General features: G+C 35.2%; 2 protein-coding genes across 9 annotated transcripts in view; one reads left to right on the forward strand and one right to left on the reverse strand.

The window, feature by feature from the left end:
- LOC127062775 (26S proteasome non-ATPase regulatory subunit 1) overlaps nt 1-22,500 on the forward strand; it is a 56,277-nt gene that overhangs the window by 33,071 nt on the left and 706 nt on the right. For both annotated transcript variants that reach the window (XM_050991495.1, XM_050991496.1), the window contains exons 11-13: nt 20,362-20,696; nt 21,027-21,379; nt 21,963-22,326. In XM_050991495.1, coding sequence (XP_050847452.1) covers nt 20,362-20,696; nt 21,027-21,379; nt 21,963-22,326 — 1,052 coding nt within the window. The remainder of the gene's footprint in view (nt 1-20,361; nt 20,697-21,026; nt 21,380-21,962; nt 22,327-22,500) is intronic.
- Nucleotides 359-22,500, reverse strand: part of LOC127062776 (octopamine receptor 2) — a 66,462-nt gene continuing 44,320 nt past the window's right edge. For 5 of the 7 annotated variants that reach the window (XM_050991501.1, XM_050991500.1, XM_050991498.1 and 2 more), the window contains 4 exons: nt 19,252-19,468; nt 11,263-11,662; nt 1,771-2,279; nt 359-1,256 (listed from right to left, as the gene is read on the reverse strand). In XM_050991501.1, coding sequence (XP_050847458.1) covers nt 730-1,256; nt 1,771-2,279; nt 11,263-11,662; nt 19,252-19,468 — 1,653 coding nt within the window. In that variant the 3' untranslated portion in view covers nt 359-729. The remainder of the gene's footprint in view (nt 1,257-1,770; nt 2,280-11,262; nt 11,663-19,251; nt 19,469-22,500) is intronic. The other 2 variants (XM_050991502.1, XM_050991503.1) reach the window with 2 other exon arrangements.

The raw sequence follows: 22,500 nt of genomic DNA on the forward strand, positions 1-22,500 counted from the left end.
TTATTATTATTATTATTATTATTATTATTACTATTATTATTACTATTATTATTATTACTATTATTATTATTATTATTATTATTATTATTATTATTAATTTATTCATTTGATCAACTATCTTCTATAATATCTTTTAATATCTTAAAATGAAAGAAAGAAGAAAAAGAAAAGAAAAATCAAACTTCGATCATTATATATGTTATTGCCAAAAGACGCACACACACTCACACTGCATGCACATTTCATTTTCATGATATTGAAATTCGATCGACTTAGATCCTTAACTATGGAAGCATCTTTTACGTTTTACATAGAAATAATAATCATGATTCTTTTCAAGAGAGAGGAAAAAAGTGTCTTATTTTTATTATTATTTTTATTATTATTATTATTATTATTATTATTATTATTATTATTATTATTATTATTATTATTATTTCGATCCTCGCCGAAGATCTCTCGATTAATCAAATCTCCTATCCGATGTGTCTGAACATTGTCGTGGGGACGTGAGAAAGTAAAACAGAAAGAAAGAAAAAAAGAAAGAAAGAGAGAGAGAGAGAAAGAGAAAGAGAGAAAGAGAAAGAGAAAGAATAAGAGTTCCATCGACGTCTTTCCTGGTTCTATCTCATATAATACTCTTCCTTTTTATCAAAGCTCAATCTCTTGGAAACTAAATGGACGTTAAAGCCTGGTAACGGCAGACCCCGGTCTCCCGGGGCCGAGTGCCTACCTAGATGGTCTCCAAGCTTGATTCCTGTATCTGCAGAGAAGTACCTGTTTGAAGGTCTGCCTGAATACCTTATTAAAAATAGTGTAAAATATAGGATTGACCATGGAACTGGCATAACCAAGCCATGTAACCAAATCGAAGATATTACGATCGATCTGTCTCTCGCAATCTGGACATACAGCTGGGACGAGATTCAAGACGAAAAAGGGTGCCCAGAGAATGACGAAGGTGAAGAAAACAACACCAAGAACTTTAGTAGCTTTTTGCTCGAGCCTTATGATCCTACCATGTCTCGAGCTATTTCTTGAAACAACGCTACTCGTTCTCGAATGATGAGCACGAACACCACTAGCACTAGCACCACTACCACCACCACCACCACCACCATATCTTAAGATAGGTGACGACGGGTTGCCAGTTTGTTTCAAAGACGTACTGGTTGCCGCGCCATTATGCGCACGCATCGTCGCCGCACGTCGTAATGTTGTCGCCTTGGTACCCGCCAACTGAGTTCTCGTACTACCTGTTGGCAAAAATTTGCTAATATAATTTACGTTTATTAGATATTTTGGAATTTTATATATATATATATATATATATATATATATAAATTGTTGATCGAATGTCTTACGTTTACGCGATGGATCGCATACAAAGGAGACACGTACGGTGTGTGTGTGTTATATATTTTTTACATTTTATATCTGACATCCAAATATTTTTTATATTGGAACCAAAAAAAAAAGAAAAGATCACGACGTAGAAAAAGTATAATTGATAGATATTACGATTAACACGTTTACTACCGCGCTGCGAAGAAGAAATTCTACCAACAATCCGTATTACTTTTTCTTGGAAATTCTGCGGAATATATTACAAGTTCTTTTTCTTCTCTTTTATACAGAGACAACATAAAACTCGATGTTAGATTCTCAATAGTAATCGGTGATGTCACAGATATGTGACGTCGACATCGAACGTGTTAAAGATTGCACGATAAACGAAAGAAAAATGTTCGTATAATCGAATCGACTCACCTAAACTAGAACCACGCCTTCCACCTCTCCAGGTTACGATCGAATTGGTTCCTACGAGTTCGTTCTTTCTACCAAGAAGATTCATTTCAAGTGTTCTCTCAGAAATAGGTTTCATGGTTTCGCTCGAAACAATGACGACATCGCTAGTCTGCGGTATTTGTTTTTTCGAGGATTCGCCGAAATACGGACAAGTGCAAGGTGGTGGCAACGCTATGTTCGTGGTTTCATTGTCAGATTTTTCCGATGATTTTCTCGATTTCGTAATATCGTCGTTGGCCGAACTCTTTCTCGAGGAAGACGATCGCCTGAACGCCGTTTGTTCGTGAAAACTGAACGATCTCTTACGAGACATCTTCGGTGTTATCGAGTCTGCTCGTTCGAGATGTGCCTCGTTGTACGTCGATGCTCTACGTCGATGTTTCCAAGGTATCGGTGAACTCAAATCGTCCTGACCAATCGACAAACTCGTCCTTGAACCCGACGCACTACTTCCTCCGCTATCGCCGCTGCTGTTAATGATAATAAAAAATAATAATAATAGTGATAATAACGATAAACATTTTGTTCGTTATTTCAAGAGAGAGAGAGAGAGAGAGAGAGAGAGAGAGAGAGAATTGAATGGATTTATTGTTTTTTTATTATTATTTTCTTTTTCTTTTTCTTTTCTCTCTTTTTTTTCCAGATCGAACGATATTTTTATTTCACTTTTTCATCAAAGGAGAGACTAACCTAGCTAGGAATTTTTTTTTCTTTTCTTTTCTTTTTCTTTTTTTTTTTTTCTTTTTTTTCATTGTTACGTGCAACATCGAGCTATAAATTAGATATGCGAAATACAATTTCATCCTATTCTCTTTTCTATCTCGTACGTGTCGTTTTTCGATAATAACAGGCGTGCGAAGATCTTCCAAACGGTATTTGTTTTTTCGATAGAGCATTCTTTAGAATAGAGAGAGAGAGAGAGAGAGAGAGAGAGAGAGAGAGAGAGAGAGAGAGAGAGAGAGAGAGAGAGAGAGAGAAACACGTTAAAAAGCCAGCTGCATCGGGCGTTCTTGACATATATCCATCGTTGGACGTTCGCTATCGATTTCACGAGGAGACACGTCGATGATGCATTTTTACGATAAGCGAAAGCAACGATGGCGAACTTCTCATAAAATTTCATTTTAATGTCGTCTAAAATGAAAAAACGTTCAATCGATCGATCGATATATAGATAGATAGATAAATAGATAAATCGATATATTGATCGATCGATCGATCGTTTTGTCATTGACAATTTCTATCTCCTTATCGTCTCTTCAATCCGACCTTTGCATTACGAGAGAACGTTACGTTCGTAATACTCGAGAGTGATAGCGGTCTGTAACTTTTACGAGTAATGCATTGACAACCCAGATAAATTCGAGGATTTTGTTTCATAACGATATAACACTTTTAATTCTATCTTTTTTAAAGAAAAAAAAAAAAGAAAAAAAACTGTTTTTTTATTCTATCTATTTATCTATCTGTCTGTCTATCTATCTATCTATCTATCTATCTATTTATCTATCTGTCTGTCTATCTATCTATCTATCTATCTATCTATCTATCTATCTATCTATTCTCTATAGAAATTGTGTATGTAACAGATACGTTTCGATCCGCAATGATTCGTAAAGGAAAGATATTAGAATTAAATTAGATTTTTATACGTAACTCAAAAAAATGATTATTTTCGAATTGGTAAATCGAAATATAAGAAAAATATATATATAACAAATACCCACGGGAAAGATTGGAACGATTGGAACGTAAGAAGTGTTACGGGGAAACGTTTTTACGAAGGTAAACGATTGAAGTAAAAAGCATAGTGTTCTAGTGCGAAACAACTCGATTCCTTTTTACCTTTCGCTGTTTCTCTTTTTTCTTCGTTCGAAACAATTTCAACGGGACGATTTTCCAGATATTGTGTCTCAAAGTTGTTTTAAACTATTTACTATATTTGTTTTACGACATTTTGTCGAATCTAATATCACGTATGTGTATATGTATACACACACACACATATAGTATCTCTTTTCTTATATAGTAATTTTTTCTCGGTCTATTTTCTTTCTATCTTTTTTTTTTTTTTTTACATGGTAATTTTTTCTTTTACACGATTCACAGTTACACCAGTTTTCTCAACACGTTTTATTCACACGTTGTTCTCACGTATGTAGTTTCAAACGACTTCACGCAAAAACGCACACTAATTAGTTCGCAGAAAATGTTACACGAAAATCAGTGAGTATTTTCTTTTGAAAAAAATTTTCAACGCATTAATTCTTCTTTTAGAGCATGTTGTTCCCTTTCTTTTTTCTTTTTCTTTCTTCTCTTTATTTAATAAAATGTTTTTCATGAATGCATTTATATATTTTAAATTGTATAGTTGGCGTTAATTCAACATAAGTTTTATACTTTTCGTAAGTCGATTGTTATACGAATGTTTTTACACGATTTTTTTTTTCCTATTTTTCCCTTTTTTTTATGCATCCATCATGTAAGGAAACACCCAGATGTACAAATATATATATATATATATATTCATAAAAACGTTAACATCATTAGTAATAATACTCAAGAAATTTTCTTATCCCCAGCAAATAATTTCACTTGAGAGAAAGCAATTGAAACTCAAATAGGTCCGTACGAAGCAAACGGCGTATAGTATCTACTTAAAAGCAATCCCGAATGCATTTCTATTTCCTATCTCAAAAGCTAATCAATGCAATTATTGAATTAATTTTCATTCGGTTTTCACAATATTCGCTTTGATGTTGCCACGATATTCATCGTTCATTCGCTACTTATATCGATGGACACTTGTGAAGAAACAATTAACGAAGAAATCTAATTGCAAAGGAAACAAACGATCGATCGAAAAGTTCTTCTTTTCTTATCGTAGAATGATAGATTATAATAATCCATTGAACAAGAGAGAGAGAGAGAGAGAGAGAGAGAGAGAGAGAGAGAGAGAGGGAGAGAGAGAGAGAGAGTAAAGTGGAAATTGTGATGGGGTTAAAAATTTTGTCGAACTTTCATCGGACTTTCACAATATTTTTCCATTGAAATATTTTGACAAATTTTTATCCAATCTCTGAAATACTTTTAGTATGGTAGAAAAGAAAGTTGACTTTCGTGTCTCGAGTTAAAACGTCTCGTACACTTACACGTACAAATAGATAGACATTGTACATATGTGTGCATATATATATATATATATATTTCTGTGTGTGTATGTAATCACCCTCGGGCTTTTCGGTAGAATTCTCGCGAAAAGTGTGAAAATGTCGGATGATAGTGGGAAGCCAGGATACCGTTATATATGTTGCGGTGACGCGGTCTCAAAGTGGATTGCACTTAGCTACCGGCATTCAAAGTGCAAAACGGACTCCAGGGAAGAGAGAGGAGTCTCGTTCACCTCGTGGTCGCACCTAAGTAAACTTCTCTCTATCTCTCTCTCTCTCTCTCTTTATATGTGTGTGTGTATGTATGGATATATGTATGAATGCATATGTGTGAAACTCTCTAATAAAGGAATGCACTTAGGTCGTGTCTCTAAACGCATTTCCAGCTCGATCGAGTCTCACCTTTGCAAAAGCCTAATAACACCATTTTCCATCTCGTTCTCACTGTATCTTACTCTTTTCTTTTTTCTTTTTTCTTTTTCTTTTTCCTCCTTCTCTTTTATTTCTCTATCTCTCCGTGTCTTTCCCTTTTTCTCGTTTCCAAACGAAATTTAAATCGTACCGATCGAGAACGAGAGCACTTAAGCGAGTTTACAAGGGGATAAAATAAAGCTCTACTAACTTACGGTTTTCGTGTTCTGGCATCGTTAAAAAGCAGGAAGGTGTCTTTTCACGATTAAGTACTGACCCCCCTATTTCTCTTTCTCTTTCTCTTTCTCCTTCCTTAATCGTCGAAGAGGGAAATAGGGAATGGGAGAATGAAAATGAAGAAATAGAAGAAAGGAGAGAAAGAGAAAGAGAAAGAGAAAAGAAGAATTTCAGGAGAACCCAGCCATGACAAGTAAAGATGGAGGTTGGCCGACCAATTTTTCCAGGACGAAAGCGAGAACACGTCCAGTAGTTCGATAAATCGTTCCTTGCGCCGGTTTAAGTGGATCTCTCTGGTGGATTCGTTATGGGAAAGAGAGATTACCTACGTACGAGTCTGCTCTTTCGTCTCTCTCTCTCTCTCTCTCTCTCTCTCTCTCTCTCTCTATCTCTATCTATCTATCTATCTATCTCTCTCTTTCTCTTCAAGTCCCTTGAATTATAGCCCCGGTAACTCATACGAATCTACAACATTCGATAATGCCTTACCAGTGCTCTCTCTCACTAGTTTCGGTTAATTGCAACTTTAAGCGGTAGGAGAGATGTGTGGGAACCACACAGACGAGAGGAGTGAAGAAAGGGGGATAAAGGGCAATACGCATGAATCACATGCCACACACCGAATTAGGAGATTTCGAACAAACGCATTGACTTCCAACGACAGATGTCGGATATAATTTGTTTGAAATTCGAAGGCAAACGTCGAAATGACGGCTCGACGATTATATTCCCGATCGATTTCGAATAAGTTATCACGAAAATCGTGATAATCGACGAAAGGGTTAATCGAAATAAATTAAAAGATTTATCGTAAAAGAAGAAGGGAAAAGAGGAGGCGAAAAGAAAATAATAATTTGTATCCGTTTTGGATTTCGTGTTTTTTATGTTACCTTTTCAAGATCGTAATGTCTTTTGTGTGCTCGTGAGAGAAAGAGAAAGAGAAAGAGAGATAGAGAGAGGGAAAAAGAAAGAGATATTCAAAGTGTATTGAAAATTGCAAAGCTCGGCTTTGCACTCGCGCCATTCGAAAGATTTAATACGACAGATGTATGCAATGGTACTTACTTTCACAATGGGAACTTGTCTCCTTTCATCGGGATCGATACGAAATTCTCTGCAAAGAGAAACGCATTTCTATCTATCTTTTTCCGTTCTTTCTTTCTCTCTTTCTCTTTTTATTTTTTTCTTTTTCTCTCTTTCTCTTTCTACTCAAGACGAATCTATAACGCCTTCTCAGTATTATTCTGCAGGTTTCCTAATGTACAATTCGATTCATTCGATTTCAACTTCTCCCCTCCCCCTCTTCACCCCATCTTGCGTTAATATGTAATTCGAAAACGTTCTTTGATACGCTCTATATGAAAATGAACGGGAGAAAAAGCATTTAAGTTCGACCGAGTATTTTTTTTTCTTTTTTTCTTTCGATTAAACGAGAAAATGATAAATAGATGAGATGTTTTTTCTTTCTTTCTTTCTTTCTTTCTTTTCCTTTCTCTCTCTCTCTTTTTTCGTAAGATGGTAAACGGTATAAGCGTGTTAGATATATTTTATAACGATTTTTATGTATTATTATCAAAAGATTTCCACTATCTTCGAATACTTTGCAAAATGGTGGAATGGAGAGGAGAAAAGGAGAAAGAATAAGAAAGAAAAAGCAGAACAAAATTTAGCGGAAAGTTTTTTCTTTTCTTTTCTTTTCTTTTCTATTTTTTTCTTTTTTTTTTTTCACGGGAAGGAAGAAAAATTCCTTCATGGGTTAGGCGTTACCTTTCAAGGGTTAGGCGTCTAACCTTTTTGAGTTTAACGAGCCACTGGCCTCTGGTAACATCGAAAGAATCTTCTTCGATCGATTACCCTTTCATCCAAGAGGATGATCTTTCCTCTCGAACGAACGAAATTCGACGATAGATCTTCGGATGGCTTTACGCGATCGCAATGAAACCTTTTCTTTCTTTTCTTTTTTTTTTCTTTCTGTCTCTCTTTTTCTCTTTCTCTCTCTTTTTCTTTCCTTTTCTTTATCATGTGGGAAAACCTTCCTTCTTACCTCCTTTCTTACGACATATCCTTTCCGTTTCACCAGGAAATATATTCCTACGTGATATCAACGAGGATTAGGATCTACTTTCATGGATTAGATCACGACTTTAGGATGGCGGAGAGAAGGGAAGGAAAATTGGAGAATCAACCGAAATTGAGTTGATTCGTCCAAAACTTTTTGATGATTCCCCTTTTTTATGTCATTTTATCTTTCGAAGCAAAAAAATAAGAGAAACAGAGAAAGAGAGAGAGAGAGAGAAAGAGAAAGAGAGAAATAAAATTCAAAAAGTAACTATTCTCGTCAAACTGGAGTCTGCAAATTGGTATTTCTTTCTCTCTCTCTCTCTCTCTCTCTCTCTCTCTCTCTCTCTTTTGTTCGAATTGACGAATTTTCTAAAACAACTTTTCTACTTTCATGAAAAGACAAGAGAGAGGAAGAGAGAGAGAGAGAGAGAGAGAGAGAGAGAGAGAGAGAGAGAGAGAGAGAGAGAGAGAGAGAGAGTACAAGACTTGGCTGATGAATTCAATGAAATCTTAATCGTCGAGAATACTGAAACAATCCGTGCTAATGAAGTATTCGCCTCCTATCTATCTAGGTTGTGTTAGAGTTGAGACTTTGCATTTAGAAACTGAAATTTCGATGGATTATGTAAGTACATATGTACATATCGTTTTGAATGTAGACTCGATCATGGATGATTAGATCTACGCGAGTTTCTACGTTGGAAAAAGAGGAAGAGAGAAAGAGGGAGAGGGAGAGAGAGAGAGAGAGTTTTTAAGAGTTGCTACTAATGACTCCACGATTACGTTTAATGATCCCAACACTCCTCTTGGAGGCTCTTAACGTCTCCGCGAACGTTTGCAGGATAACTTATGCTCTTTCGTAAAGTGCGATTACTCCTCGCTATCTCTCGCTCGCGTATACACAATAAAATGGAAAAAAGAATTAACCCCCTGAGTACAATTACCCGGCCTCTATTTTTCTTTCCTCCCTTAAAGAAAGATGATTATACTATGTGAAAGTCCTGGAAATTTCATTAAAGAAAAAAAAGGAAAGAAAGAAAAAAATCTCGAATTTTTCCATTTCTTCTAATCGTTAATATCAAAATTCTATTTTTATTTTCGACGACTTGGTTAGATTTAAAGAGAAAAAGAAAGAAAGAACGAAAGAGAGAGAGAGAGAGAGAGAAGATTAAATTTAATTACTTTTCTTTTCATTTCTTTTTTTTCCTCTTTTTACATTGTATGTATGTACCTATCAAGCTAGATGAATCTACGAACGATAACAAATAGCCAATTTCGAGTATTGTTCGATCTCTCTATCGTTTTTTCTTTATCTTTTTTCCTCTTTTTATCTCTCCCTCTCTCGTGTAGAAAACCACTCGCAAGCTACCACAGTGGATCACGAAGAGAACGTGGACTGGAATATCAAGCCGATGTTTCTTTCGTGCACGCTAGATCCAACGAAAAATAACATAAATCGTTCGATAGAATGGAGAAGATTTTCAACGTAAAAGGATGTGTCATACCTTCTACAACAAATACTTTGTGATCGTTCGGATATATATATATATATATATATATATATATATATATATATATATATATATAGAAAAGAAAGAAGATATAGAAGAAGAAGATTCGTATAGATAAGTTTAGCAGGGTTGAAAGTATTCGGATTTTTGCTCGTTTCCCTGTAGAATAGAAGTCATTTTCAAGGGTAGACACGTACGACATTAAATTCGTTTGTAACAAAGCGAATAATAACTCGAGCTGACGTACGTTAACCGCAACGGAGCAGTCGACGTCGACGGCGGTGCATTTACGAACTGACGCAAATTCAACGTGCACATACATTTGACTCTTGTGTCAACCGATAAACTTCCGTACACGAATCGAGAAAGTTCGGGTATAACTCGTGCGGCAACGATTTTTCTCATGTCATGTATTCTCTGCCGTCCACAGTCCACGAGAGTAAACGTCTGTCTACTACCCGGAACAGCTACTACCTACCAACCTATCTACTTACTTATATCTACTACACAGCTATTTCTACATTACGTATTTTCAACGTTTCCTACTTGAATATCCGTGGAAAATGGCCGAGAAAATAAACTAGAAAAATAGACTTAGGTTTTATTCCAGCTCGATCGACGAGAATCGATCGACGGAATCCAACCGAAAAATACCTTCTTCTTATTCCCAGTCCACAGTTATACAAACTCAATCTACGGATTTACTTTTATAATATAAACCCCCTCTAGGCAGAGGTCGATAGATACTGTTAAAACGTGATCGCAAATATTTGCTCGTAAACGCGTCTCTCGAGTTTTTCTTTACCACCCAATCCCTTCTCGCCAACATTCCCGAGTTTCTTCGATGGTTTTTATACAATTTTTCATTTATTATATTATTCGTCGTCTTCTCCGGACACTAACGTTCTTACGTTTTTCATAAAAGAAAAGAAAAGAAAAAAAGAAGAATATATTTTAAGATATTCATCGAACGGATTCGTCTATTTCTTTTCTTTTTCTATAAATCATATTAGAAACATTACGTTTCTTTTACTTTTCTTTTTTGTTTATCGATTTATTAATTTTTTCATTTTTCATTTTTCTTCTTTCTTCCTTTTGTTTTTTATCTGTCCTTTTTCTTTTGTCCCGTAAGAAGATATACGACGTGTCGCATCGATTATGTTTGATCAATGTGAACGTACGATCACTTATGTACGTTCGCATGTAATAGTAATATGTACATACTTATATACCTATGTACATAAACAAACACACGTACGGTTAGTCGAATAACGGATGCATTGAGGAATAGGTTGGCACATAATCCGTAAAAGGAACGATATTCCATCTCACCACAGATACGGAAACGTGGTTATCTCGAGAGGTATCGCAATGGAATAGTTACTTCCTTTGTCCATATATGTACACGTCATTGGTCAATCCCCTACCCTCGTATAAAAAAAATTATTTCAAAATTTTTAATTGATGTGTGTGTGTGTGTGTGTGAAATTGTTAATCATAAAGGTTATAAACTGAAAAAGAGGTTGATACTCTTCTTTGAAATTTCACTTACTTTTACTTATTTTCTCTCTCTCTCTCTCTCTCTCTCACTCTCTCTCTATTTTTCTTTTTTTCTCTTTCAATCATCGACTCGTTCCGTATACTTCCAAGATAACCGAGAAATCTCTTTGCAAAAGTTGCCACAGTGTTTGTCAGCTTCCTTTCTAATTGTCGTTGGCTCTTCGTTAGTTCCCTGCTCGCGACAGAATTTTCATCAGCGAGATAGTCTGCTGACTATGAGAACTTCTGTTTTTAACATTGACTCAAAAGCTTTGGGATTCGAAATAACTCGAGAATAATGTATGTAACACAAATCGCGTGAACGTACACAGATATACTTGCATATACATACATACATACACACATATATACATACATACATACATACATACAAGAAAAAAATTTGAATAATAATTTGAAGAAGAAGACGATAAAAGAAGAAAAAGAAATAGAAGCAGAAGAAGAAGCAGAAGAAGAAAATGAAAATGAAAATGAAAAAGAAAAGAAAAGAATTACATCGTTACCCGTTTCGAAAGCTGCACCGTTGTTGCTGCTGATGTTGCTGTTGTTGATGTTGTTGATGATGTTGATGATGTTGATGCTGATGGTGATGATGTTGCTGAATACCAGAAGAATGGGCACCCGAAGACGTCGATGATCTGCCTGTCCTAATTGGAGTTTGCGTTAACGGACTTGCTATACCTTCCAATCCTCTGGACAATTTTAACATTTCCGCACCGAAAGCGTGAAGCGCAGACATCGCCGAGGGTGGTGGTTCACTTTCAGGAAGCCATAATTCGTGGGTGTCGAGGGTCGTTAGTTCCGTATCGGTAGAGGTACCAGAGGTATGTTGAGGAGTACCACCACTTCCGGCTGAGCTTTTGGTCAATAGAAATCTCTTCCACGTGCCACGCCTCTCGAGACCTGTTACACACACGATTATTCCATTATTATATTTTATCAAATTTACACCAAAGAAAAAATTCACTTAGTCGTACAAAAAAAAAAAAGAAAAAATTATTTACCTCGAACTTTAATTCTCTTGAAAACTTTGTTTTCTCTGGAGAAGGGAAAATTTGCTCGAGAGATAAATGATTTATTATTATTTATTTATTTATTTTTCTTTTTAATCGAAAGAAAAATAATATATATCTCTGGATATAATAATAATATATATATATATATTTTTTTATTATTTGTTTTTTCTTTTTTTTATAGTTTATATCCTATCGCGAAAAAGTAATTGTTTGATCATACCTCACGGATAAGGACAATATATCGTTCGTTATCACAAAGATTGTTAAATGGGCGTTCTCGCTCTTTCACCTTCACCTGCTTTTATACACTGCAATGGAGATTACTGGTACGTTTATATAGGCGTCGCATAAACGTATCCCGAGCAGTGCAAATTCGATATTATCCTTGGACAAAGGTATCTCTCTCTCTCTCTCTCTCTCTCTCTATCTCTCTATCTCCATCTCTATCTCTATCTGTCTATCCATCTATCTATTTCTCTATCCGTCTATCTATCTGTCTATCTCTCTCCATCTCTCTATCTCTTTCTCCCTCAGGAGTTTCGCGAGACTCTTCTACCAGCTTGACGTAGAGTTTCGTTGGTCTACCGACGTTCTAGCTTTTCGTACAAAATATGCTTTGATGATTCAAATCGACCCAATTACCGATCTAAACCTCTGTTTGTCTATTACCATCTTCGGTCTCTCTATGACTAAGCTAAGCTCTTTATACGCTTTAATACTCGTGACACGTTATTCCATTGAGAAGAAGCATGATAAAGAAATATAATCCGAATGCGAATTCGGAATCTAAAGATTTGATGATATTTAATTCGATAATCAATGAAGATACTCGTTTTCATTATATTATATTATCGTAATCATTTTCGAACATTTTCAATTTTCAAAACGATAGCTCGTTGTCGGAGAATTTCGAAGCTCAATTAGTTCCCGATATGATTATCTATAACGTGTGAAGTATTTATCGTCCCGTGGGAAAATTTCATTATGCGAAAATAGCGCGTTAACACAAACATTGTTAATGTGATATTATTAATATATGTGCGCGCGTTATAACGATGTCGCCCAAGCGAGCGTGTTTTATGTAAAGCTAATATAATAGGTATGAAAAGTTATTCATTTAACATTTATATGATACCTGCGTATGTATCATAATTCCAGTAAACGTATTCCCATATGCGTAATGTACAAAAGAAAAGATGAGAAAGAGAAAGAGAAAGAGAGGAGGGTGAGAGAGAGAGAGAGAGAGAAAGAGGCTTGTTGTATAATCCATGAAATAAATCAAACATAGGACAATTTTCCAAGCTTATTAGCATGTTTATGAAATTTTATATCATCGACATCGATTTCTCTTTGAGACACAGGGTATCTAACTAATACCTCTCTATATACCGACAATGTATATGTAAGTACGCACACGCACAAGATAGCTATGTATATTTTTAATGAAAGTCGATGTTAACAACAGAGGTTAAGCCATATACGATTAATAATTTCGTTCGAACGAATCCACTCTTCCATTTAACATAACTCGAGACGTTTAGGAAGTTAATAATATATAATATTACTCGTCCTTTCTGCTTTTGCTAGAAACCCGACTCGAATTATTCGCGAGTCTTTTTTATTTTCTTTAAAAAAAAAAGAGGGAAAAATTCTTTCGTTTTGTCAAACGTGGGCGTTTCGAGGTTCGCCTGACCGAGAAGGATTATGATCTTTCGCGCTAGAAAATAATAATAGGTGAAAAAGAATAGAAATAATCATGATAGTCCGATGAAAAGGTCACCGAACGATAAATCATTGTTCTTATATCATATCTCTCTCTCTCTCTCTCTCTCTCTCTCTCTCTCTCTCTCTCTCTCTCTCTCTCTCTCTCGTGTGTAGAAAAATGAAAAATCATTTTTCTACGTAAGTCTAATGTTCTCTGTTTCAATTATATTTTTATTATTTTTCTTTTTCCTTTCTGTTTTTTTTTTTCTTTTTTCTTTTTCTTTTTTTTTCTCTCTAAATAAATAACATGAGCGTTCTTATCCAAGGATAATAAGGATATAGTAAGAAAACAATAGATGTTTATAATTCTGCAAATTCTCGCATAAATGTTATTCCTACGTTCTCCCAACTAACCGCTACCTAATCTGACCGACTTTTCGTCTATGCTATATAGATTGTCACGTCGGAGCGACTCGATTTATTTGCAAGTTAAATCGACCGATCGAAATCTACGTTGCGGCCCGAATAGATCTTCGTCGGCGCTCCAATTTTTCGGCCGCATCGCGAAACTCGCACGAACCTCCCTCCCTCTCCCTCTCTCTCTCTCTCTCTCCCCCTCTTTCCCCTTCACGAAAAAAAAGAAGGAACGCGACTTGCCCTAAAACACAGTGACAGTGAGAAAGAGATATATATATGTGTGTGTGTATGTATGTGTATATATATATATATATATATATATATATATATATATACGCCCAGTTCCCTTTTTCGCGATAAAACAGAATGAGAAAGGGAATTCTAAACGCGATCGATCATAATCGAACGTGAATTTTTCTTTCGTTATCCGTGCTAAGAGACATATCGCGCTCACATGAATCATTCGATTCGACTATGTAATTTCTTTAGATGAGAAACAGAGAGAAAGAGAGAGACAGAGAGAGAGAGAGACAGAGAGAGAGAGAGAGAGAGAGAGAGTAATATTAGAGTATGTGTGAGGGTATTTGAGAAAAAGAAAAAGTAGAGAACGAATTAGAATTCCACGATACTCTAGAAAATTCTCGGAAATCTTTGAAGCAGTTCTTTTCTTCGTTCACGACGATATGGGTAATCGATCGGGTTCAGCTATGCTCTTTTTTTCGAACATAACGAAGTAATCTCTGCTGAAGTAAAAACCTTCTCTCTTTCTCTCTTTTTTTTTTAATCTTTTTTTTTTTATCTTCTTCATTTATTTATTTATCTATTCATTTTTTGATGTTCGTTTTATTTCTTTCGATCTAGAAATGATGGAGCACTAGAGCGCACGATGATGCACGCTCGTTGTAATATAAAACATAAATTTCATAATCTCCGACGTCCTTTGAAATACTTATAACTTTCTACCCCTCTATCTCTCTATTTTTGTCTCTATCTCTGTCTCTGATTTATTTATAAAGCCAGGATAAACTTTTACGACTTTACCTAAATAATAATCGGCTTTGTAAAAAAAGGTGGTGTAACAATGTATATCCATCGAAAGTACGTTTAATGAGATAGAATTTTTCATATCGCGAGTTTTTCGTTTCGTTTTATATTCTTTTTCTTTCTTTCTCTCTTTCTTTTCCTTTTTCCCCCCGCAAGTTAAATTACGTAGGTTGATTAAATAAGGTTAAGTATATTTAAGAATTACAAAAAAAAAAAGAAGAAGAAGAAAAAGAATACCTTTGATCGTACCAAATTTAGATTATGTCGTTCGTTTTTTCTCTCTTTTTTTTCACTGAATCAATATATGTATATATTATAAAAGCGTAGGAGTACTGTGTCGACTAGGAGAGGGTGGTAAAAAGGAGAAAAAAAGAAGAAGAAAAAGAAGTAGATTGCAAAAGTGAAACGAGAACGGGAAGACCGATACGCAAAAAGATTTCTCAAACGTATTCTCTCGTCATGATGATTACTTGGTATTTCAATCAGCACCGATCGTTCCTTCCTTCTTATCGCCCGTTGCCTTTTTTTTTTTTTATTTCGTTGTACATAGAAGAAAGAAAGAAAAAAAGAAAGAAAGAAAAAAGGAAGCAAGGAAGGAAGGAAGGAAGGAAGAAGTAGTAGAAGAAGGTGGCCCGATTTAACGTTTTAAGATCCAAAGAAGGGCTCTCCTTCTCAACCTTCGTTTCCTTTTTCACATCGAGAGGGTCTTCTCCTTCCCTCTTTCATGAAACGGTGGACAAAGGAAACCAAGCGGCAGAACTAATCGCAATCTTGGACGATACGGTACGAAAGAAAAGCGTGGAAATCGATGTCGGATTACATCGAACTTTACTGCAATAGTCCTTTATATTAGGTTCCCCAAGAAAAGAAGCTAAAGAAAAAAAAAAATATATATATATATATATAGCGTGCAAAAGTTTCCGGTACAGATCGTTTTTTCAATTTTTTTTTTTTTCAAAAGAGAAACCTTAAAGAATTTTTATTAATATGATACATGTATATTTTTTTTTATTGATATGTGTGTGTGTGTGTGGGTGGGTGGGTGGATGGATGGATGGATAAGTGAGTGGGTGTATATATATATATATATATATATATATATATATATATACAGGATGAGTTAATGACTATTACCGTCTCAAATATTTACGTTATTTTTGGTTTTATGACAAAAATATTCACATTGTAATATTTTATGTTTTTCTTTTCTCTTTCTCTCTCTCTCTCTCTCTCTCTCTCTCGTTTCGAAATTCCTTTAGAAATTTTGAAAAAAATTTTAACGATTCACGCAGTTGTAAAATAAGCCGTTTCTTTCTATTATTATTATTATTATTATTATTATTATTATTATTATTATTATTATTATTATTATTATTATTATTATTATTCATTGAAATTAGAAAAAAATAAAATGTTTTACAAATGCTCCAAAAAGGAGTTCATATCCACAATCGTACTTTTTCACAAGTGCACATATACTTACATGCATTATTACACTTGTACCGTATTCTAAATGATAATATCTATCGACTCACTCTGTATATGTATACAAACGCGTATATTGTCGAATATAATTGCCGATTGCAATATTTTTTCTTTCATTCGACTCTACATTCTCATTCACCATTTTCAACATCGTTTCGTTTCTCTTCCGATGATATCCTCTCGCTTTATCTATCTAACTATAAAAATTAATGTTTTCCCCAAACGAAAAGATGAACAATGTCGATTTTGTTACGGCCGTGGGAAAACGTGGGTGCTTCGTCGCTTCGATGATTCGGAAAATTGAGAATGGAAATAATGACTTGGGAAGCGAAGAATTGCTATCGGGAATACGACTTGTTTGATAAAAAAAAAAAAAAAAAGAAACGTGATGGTAGAAAACAACGATGCTCGTCTCCTTCAGTCGGAGATCGTTTATTCGAAATCGTTATGCAGTAAACAGCTGCAGAAACCGTAAACGTAAATTTTATCCAGCAAAAAATGGAAAATACCAAGTTGTCCGGAAACGATTTCTACTGCAACTACATAGTTGAAAAGAGAAAGAAAGAAAGAAATAAAGAGATAGTTACAAAATTTAAAAGAATTTAAATATCTCGCCAGATGTATACATACATGTTTGCGTATGTGTATGTGTGTACGTGTATGTGTGTCACAAAAACAAAAATATCCCTTATAATTTTGAGTTACTCGTATTTCAATCATGAAGAATAAACGAAGCATGGCGAAACGTTTTGAATACCTCTTTCTCTTTCTCTCTCTCTCTCTCTCTCTCTCTCTCTCTCTCTCTCTATCTATCTATCTATCTATCTTTTTTTCTTTTTTTAATCATAAAAAGTAAAAAAAAAATGAAAAAATGAAAGGAACATCGAATCATATTTCCAATCGAACGACATGTTAGTATTATCTTTTACAATTTCATAGTAGACTATATCCACATTCCTATTGGAAACGTCGGAATCAGTTTATATAGTTTCTATAGTTTACTATAAGTTTCCCTTACTTATTCTTAGTGATCTTTGACTGTAACAAGGTCCATATCCCTTCTAACATCTGTAAAGCAACTTCTCTCTTTCTCTTTTTCTGTCTCTCTATCTCTCTTTCTGTTTCTCTTTCTCTCTTTGTATCCTTGGGGATAGATTAGTCCTGGATAAGAGAAATAATGATTGCAAAGGATTAATCCAGTCGGTCCTGCATCGAGTAGGAGACACACTTTGGATGATGGATGAGAAATCCTTTCTAACGTTCGTTAGTTGTCGTCGGATAATAGAATAGAAGGGAAAAAGAAAAGTTCGATTCGAATTATCGATCTTTCAAGAAGAAGGACGATCATTCACGAGGGGAAGGAAGATGAATGAAGAGAGAAAAAAAATAAGAAGAAGAAGAAAAGGAAAAAGGAAAGGACAAAAAGTAAAAGAAAAGGGATACAAGAAACAAGTTCACTTCATTAGAAACTTTTTTTGAGTGAACGACGAAATAGTATTCTTATACTTCCGAGTCTTTTTTGGTTGGTTAGTTTATTGGTTGGTTGGTTGGTTGGTTGGTTGGTTAGTTGGTTGGTTGGTTGCTTGCTTGCTTGCTTGCTTGCTTGCTTGCTTGCTTGCTTGCTTGCTTGCTTGCTTGCTTTGTTGGTTGGTTTGTTTGTTAGTTTTTACGTTTGTTTGTCTTTTTATTTTTTGTTATTTAAAAAAAAAACTGAACAAAAAGGACGAGAAGTTCGCATACGATATTTCAACTCGATTTTACTCGTACTTTCATCGTTATTTTCTCTCTCTCTCTCTCTCTCTCTCTCTCTCTCTCTCTCTCTCTCTCTCTCTCTCTCTCTCTCTCACACACACACACGTGTGTATATATATGTATGTACGTACGTATGTATGTATGTATGCATGTATGTATATGCAGCATATTTGCTCTTCTACGTTCGTAGTTCCATCAGTGCAACCAGCAAAGGCGATTGAATTTCACAAAGAGATAGGTGTATCAGGTGATAACACCTTCGAAGAAAAAGCTCGTCTTTTCCGTCGGCGTACATACGTACAATACATACACGCATACATACACATATACGTACATGCACACACATACACACATACCTACGCGTTCTCTCGCCTACGTAACAGTGTAAAAAAAAAGTCTCCTTTTTTCTTCGATATCATAGAATCGTATTATATATCAATGGGTCACCGCACTCGATTTCTCTCAACCAATTGGTAAACCATTAAAATGCTCTTTATCATTGTTCACATTTTCACGAACGTTTATCGAGCCATTTCGCTATCGAAATTCGATTTTCTTCTACTTTTCTACAACGTTACTCTCTCGCAATTTCGTGAAAATCTATAGCTCTATTCTAAAAGGTTCTAACTAACATTACTTTTCCTTACCGGTAGAATCGAAATTTGTCGCGGACGATAAATAAATAGATTTTAAAAAAAGAGAGAGAGAGAGAGAGAGAAAACAAACGAACGAACGAAGGAACAAACGAACAAAACGAAACAAAACGAAAAATTAAAAAATGGATAAAAACAATTGAACAAAAAGGGAGTATGTTTATTTGATAGTTAATTAAACTTCTCTCAGCAGTCGTTCCCATTAGATTATTCATGTAACAAAGTTATTATTCGTATCCACGATGGTCGAGAAAACAGGTTAATTAAGTTGCCGATGAAACTCACTTATATTAGCAATCAACGATGACCTATTATGTTAGTTCGTTAGAGAATATATAATTGAACGAGATAATTTATTGAAATGTACGATCGACGACATAATAAATAAGACACAGGTCGCTGTACCTGATAATACACTAACCTCCCGTGGATGTACCTTGTGGACCACCCAACCATCCCGATGACCAACCAGTAGTTCCACCGATATTCTGTCTCTGTTTGGCCAACAGTCTCACCGTCAATGCATATGTTAGTAGCATGACACCTAGCGGTATGTAGAAGCAGATTATGCTACCAATCAGTTTATACAAAGGATCTGGTATTTGGCACGCACCGTCGACCAACACGGAGTTGTGATCCTGAAACAATCGATAAAAGTATTTGATCGATCAAACACGCTCGATAGTTTGATCGTAATCATTGAACTTACGTAATTCCGATTATTTTTGATAAAAAAATGAAGATAAAAAAAAGAAAAAAGAAAACAAAAATCGAGTAGGAAGACGATAGAATAGGATGCGAAACGATAATATCAAATATATAAGATACTGTTATAATTATTATATACACTGGACTATTTAACGAGTGTCCTCGATTGTTTATGTATATTCGTTATGTACATATGTCAAAATGTTGGACAGAAAAATCGATTTCCAGAATCCTGGGTGGCTTTAATCGAGTTAAATTTCGAATAAAAATTTTACTTGCACGATTCGCGTTCGAACAAACGAGTCAGGAAACGTAAAGAAATATACGTTTACATAGTTAGGTAGATATCGGATCCAGAAACACATTCACAATCCTTCAAATACACTAACTTAACGCTTTACTAAACGGGAAATCGAAACAAGTTCTAACAACGAACTATGTAAATTCCTTCCTAAATTCAACAATTGACCATCGTTAGTCAACCAATAACTGAAAGTCCGTGCATCTATAACGGACTTAGTGTACGCGACCGTTTTGTTTACGTCTCCTGAATTCGAATATTAGAACGTATTTTGTTAACCATCTCCTTCTTGAGAATTGCTTTAATCATTGACGATAATTCTTATATTTTGATTTATAATTGATATCGAGATAACTGTATAATTGAAAAAGTATTCGATATCATGCTTTGAAACATTTCTCTTCTTTATTTTTTCTTACAAGGAATAAATATTAAAAGACATACTTTTTCATGACCTTCGTAAAATGTTTCAAGTAACGATTTCGTTTGATTATTATTTTTTTTATTTTCTTTTTTTTTCAGAACACCCGAGCAATGTCCAAGCGTAGTGTCTTTGTTGGCCGAGAGTTATAATCCTCACGTTCGATATGGCGCTGCAATGGCTCTGGGAATTGCCTGTGCTGGAACCGGCCTGAAAGAGGCAATAGCACTCTTAGATCCAATGACGAACGATCCTGTGAACTTCGTTAGACAGGGAGCGTTGATAGCCTCGGCAATGATCCTCATTCAACAGACCGAAGCGACCTGTTCCCGCGTAAAGGATTTCCGTGCTCTTTACGCTAAGGTGGTCGTCGACAAGCACGAGGACGTCATGGCCAAGTTCGGTGCTATTCTTGCCCAGGGTATCATCGATGCTGGTAAGACGATCGAAACTCTCTAATCTTCTCTTCGTCGAGTCGGAGAATATGGACGGTTTGCTTAGACTAGAGAACTTTCAAAGAGATTATAAAGTAGCCTCGAGCTAAATCACGTTCCGTGTCTCGGAAAACTTCTTTCTTTTCTTTGTTTTATTTCTTTATTATTTTATTTTATTTTTTTTATTCACAAAACGTTCTGATCCGTCCTCAAAACATCCCGATTTTCATAGTTTATCTCGTAACTTTGTAAAACGTAAAAAAAGATTTTTTTTACGTACACCCGTCAATTAACTAAATTTTTCTTTTTTTTTTTCTCTCTCTCTTTTCTAGGTGGTCGCAACGTGACTGTTTCACTCCAATCCAGAACAGGTCACACGAATATGTTAGCAGTTGTTGGTGCCCTGGTCTTCACCCAGTATTGGTATTGGTTCCCATTAGCCCATTGTCTTGCTCTAGCATTTACACCTACTTGCTTGATCGCTTTGAATGCTCAATTAAAAATGCCAAAGATGGAGGTGCGTTCGAATGCACGGCCGAGTATCTACGCGTATCCAGCACCACTCGAAGAGAAAAAACGCGAGGAAAGGGAAAAGGTCACTACCGCTGTACTCAGTATCGCTGCACGAGCGCGTAGGAAGGAATCTGAGAGAAGAGCACGTGACTCGCACGAGAAAATGGACGTGGTAAGGCAGAAATTCTTTTGTTTCTTCTTTTTTCTCTCTTTCTCTCTTTCCTTTTCATTAAATAAAACTAAAAATCCATTAATTGATACGCATTATTAACTCTGTATTATTTGAAACCGAGCTCGTTTTTCAATTAACAATACAGATGCAATAATAAAAACTCCACGTAATCTGACATTTACAATTACTAAAAAACGTCATTCTCTTTTATTTCCTGTTTTTCTCTCTTTTCCTCGCTGTCTCTTTAAAAACGATCTTTCTATGTGTGTATGTGTGCATATATATATATATATATATATATATATATATATATATATATTTAAAAGTTTCCTAGAAACCGCGTTATTTTATCTCGACTTATAAAACATATAACAGTCAATATTGACTTATACCTTTGTAGTTTTTAAAAGTCAGATGTCATTTCGTTCGTTCGTTTATTCGTTCGTTTATTCGTTCGTTCGTTCTTTCATTCGTTCGTACGAATTATTTCCTTTATCCTTTGTAAGTTAACCAAGAGATAAAATAGATTTTTTTTTTCAAGATTAATATACGATACTTATAAGTATTAATATATCGTTTAAAGGATCCACCCGCAGTGGTAGAGACGAAGGAGAGCGTCGACGTTAAGGAATCAACGGCAGCTGCTCCGAAAGAGAAGGATGAAAAAAAGAAAGAGAAAGAAGAGAAGGAGGTTAAGGATACCAAGGACAGGGTCGATAAGAAGGGTAAAGACGATGCGGAAAAGGGTGAAAAAGAAAAGAAGGAACCAGAGCCAAACTTTGAGATTCTTCAAAATCCAGCAAGAGTTTTGCGACAACAATTGAAGGTCATTCAATTGGTCGATGGTAGCCATTACGTACCGGTGAAGGATCTTCAAATTGGTGGGATCGTTATGGTTAAGCATATTCAAGCGGACACTGAAGAGGAACTGGTTGAGCCAGTCGCCGGTAAGATACAATAATTTATATTTTTATACATATATTTTTTATTATACATGTGTATATATATGTATATGTTTTTTAACGAGAAGATTTTCCTTTTCGAAAGAATATAATTTTGCTCGATTATCTTCTTAATATCGAAATGAAAAAAAAAGAATAACAAAGAGAAATGAAAGAAAA

This window comes from Vespula vulgaris, chromosome 3 (genome assembly GCF_905475345.1).
Source record: "Vespula vulgaris chromosome 3, iyVesVulg1.1, whole genome shotgun sequence".
Classification (NCBI taxonomy): domain Eukaryota; kingdom Metazoa; phylum Arthropoda; class Insecta; order Hymenoptera; family Vespidae; genus Vespula; species Vespula vulgaris.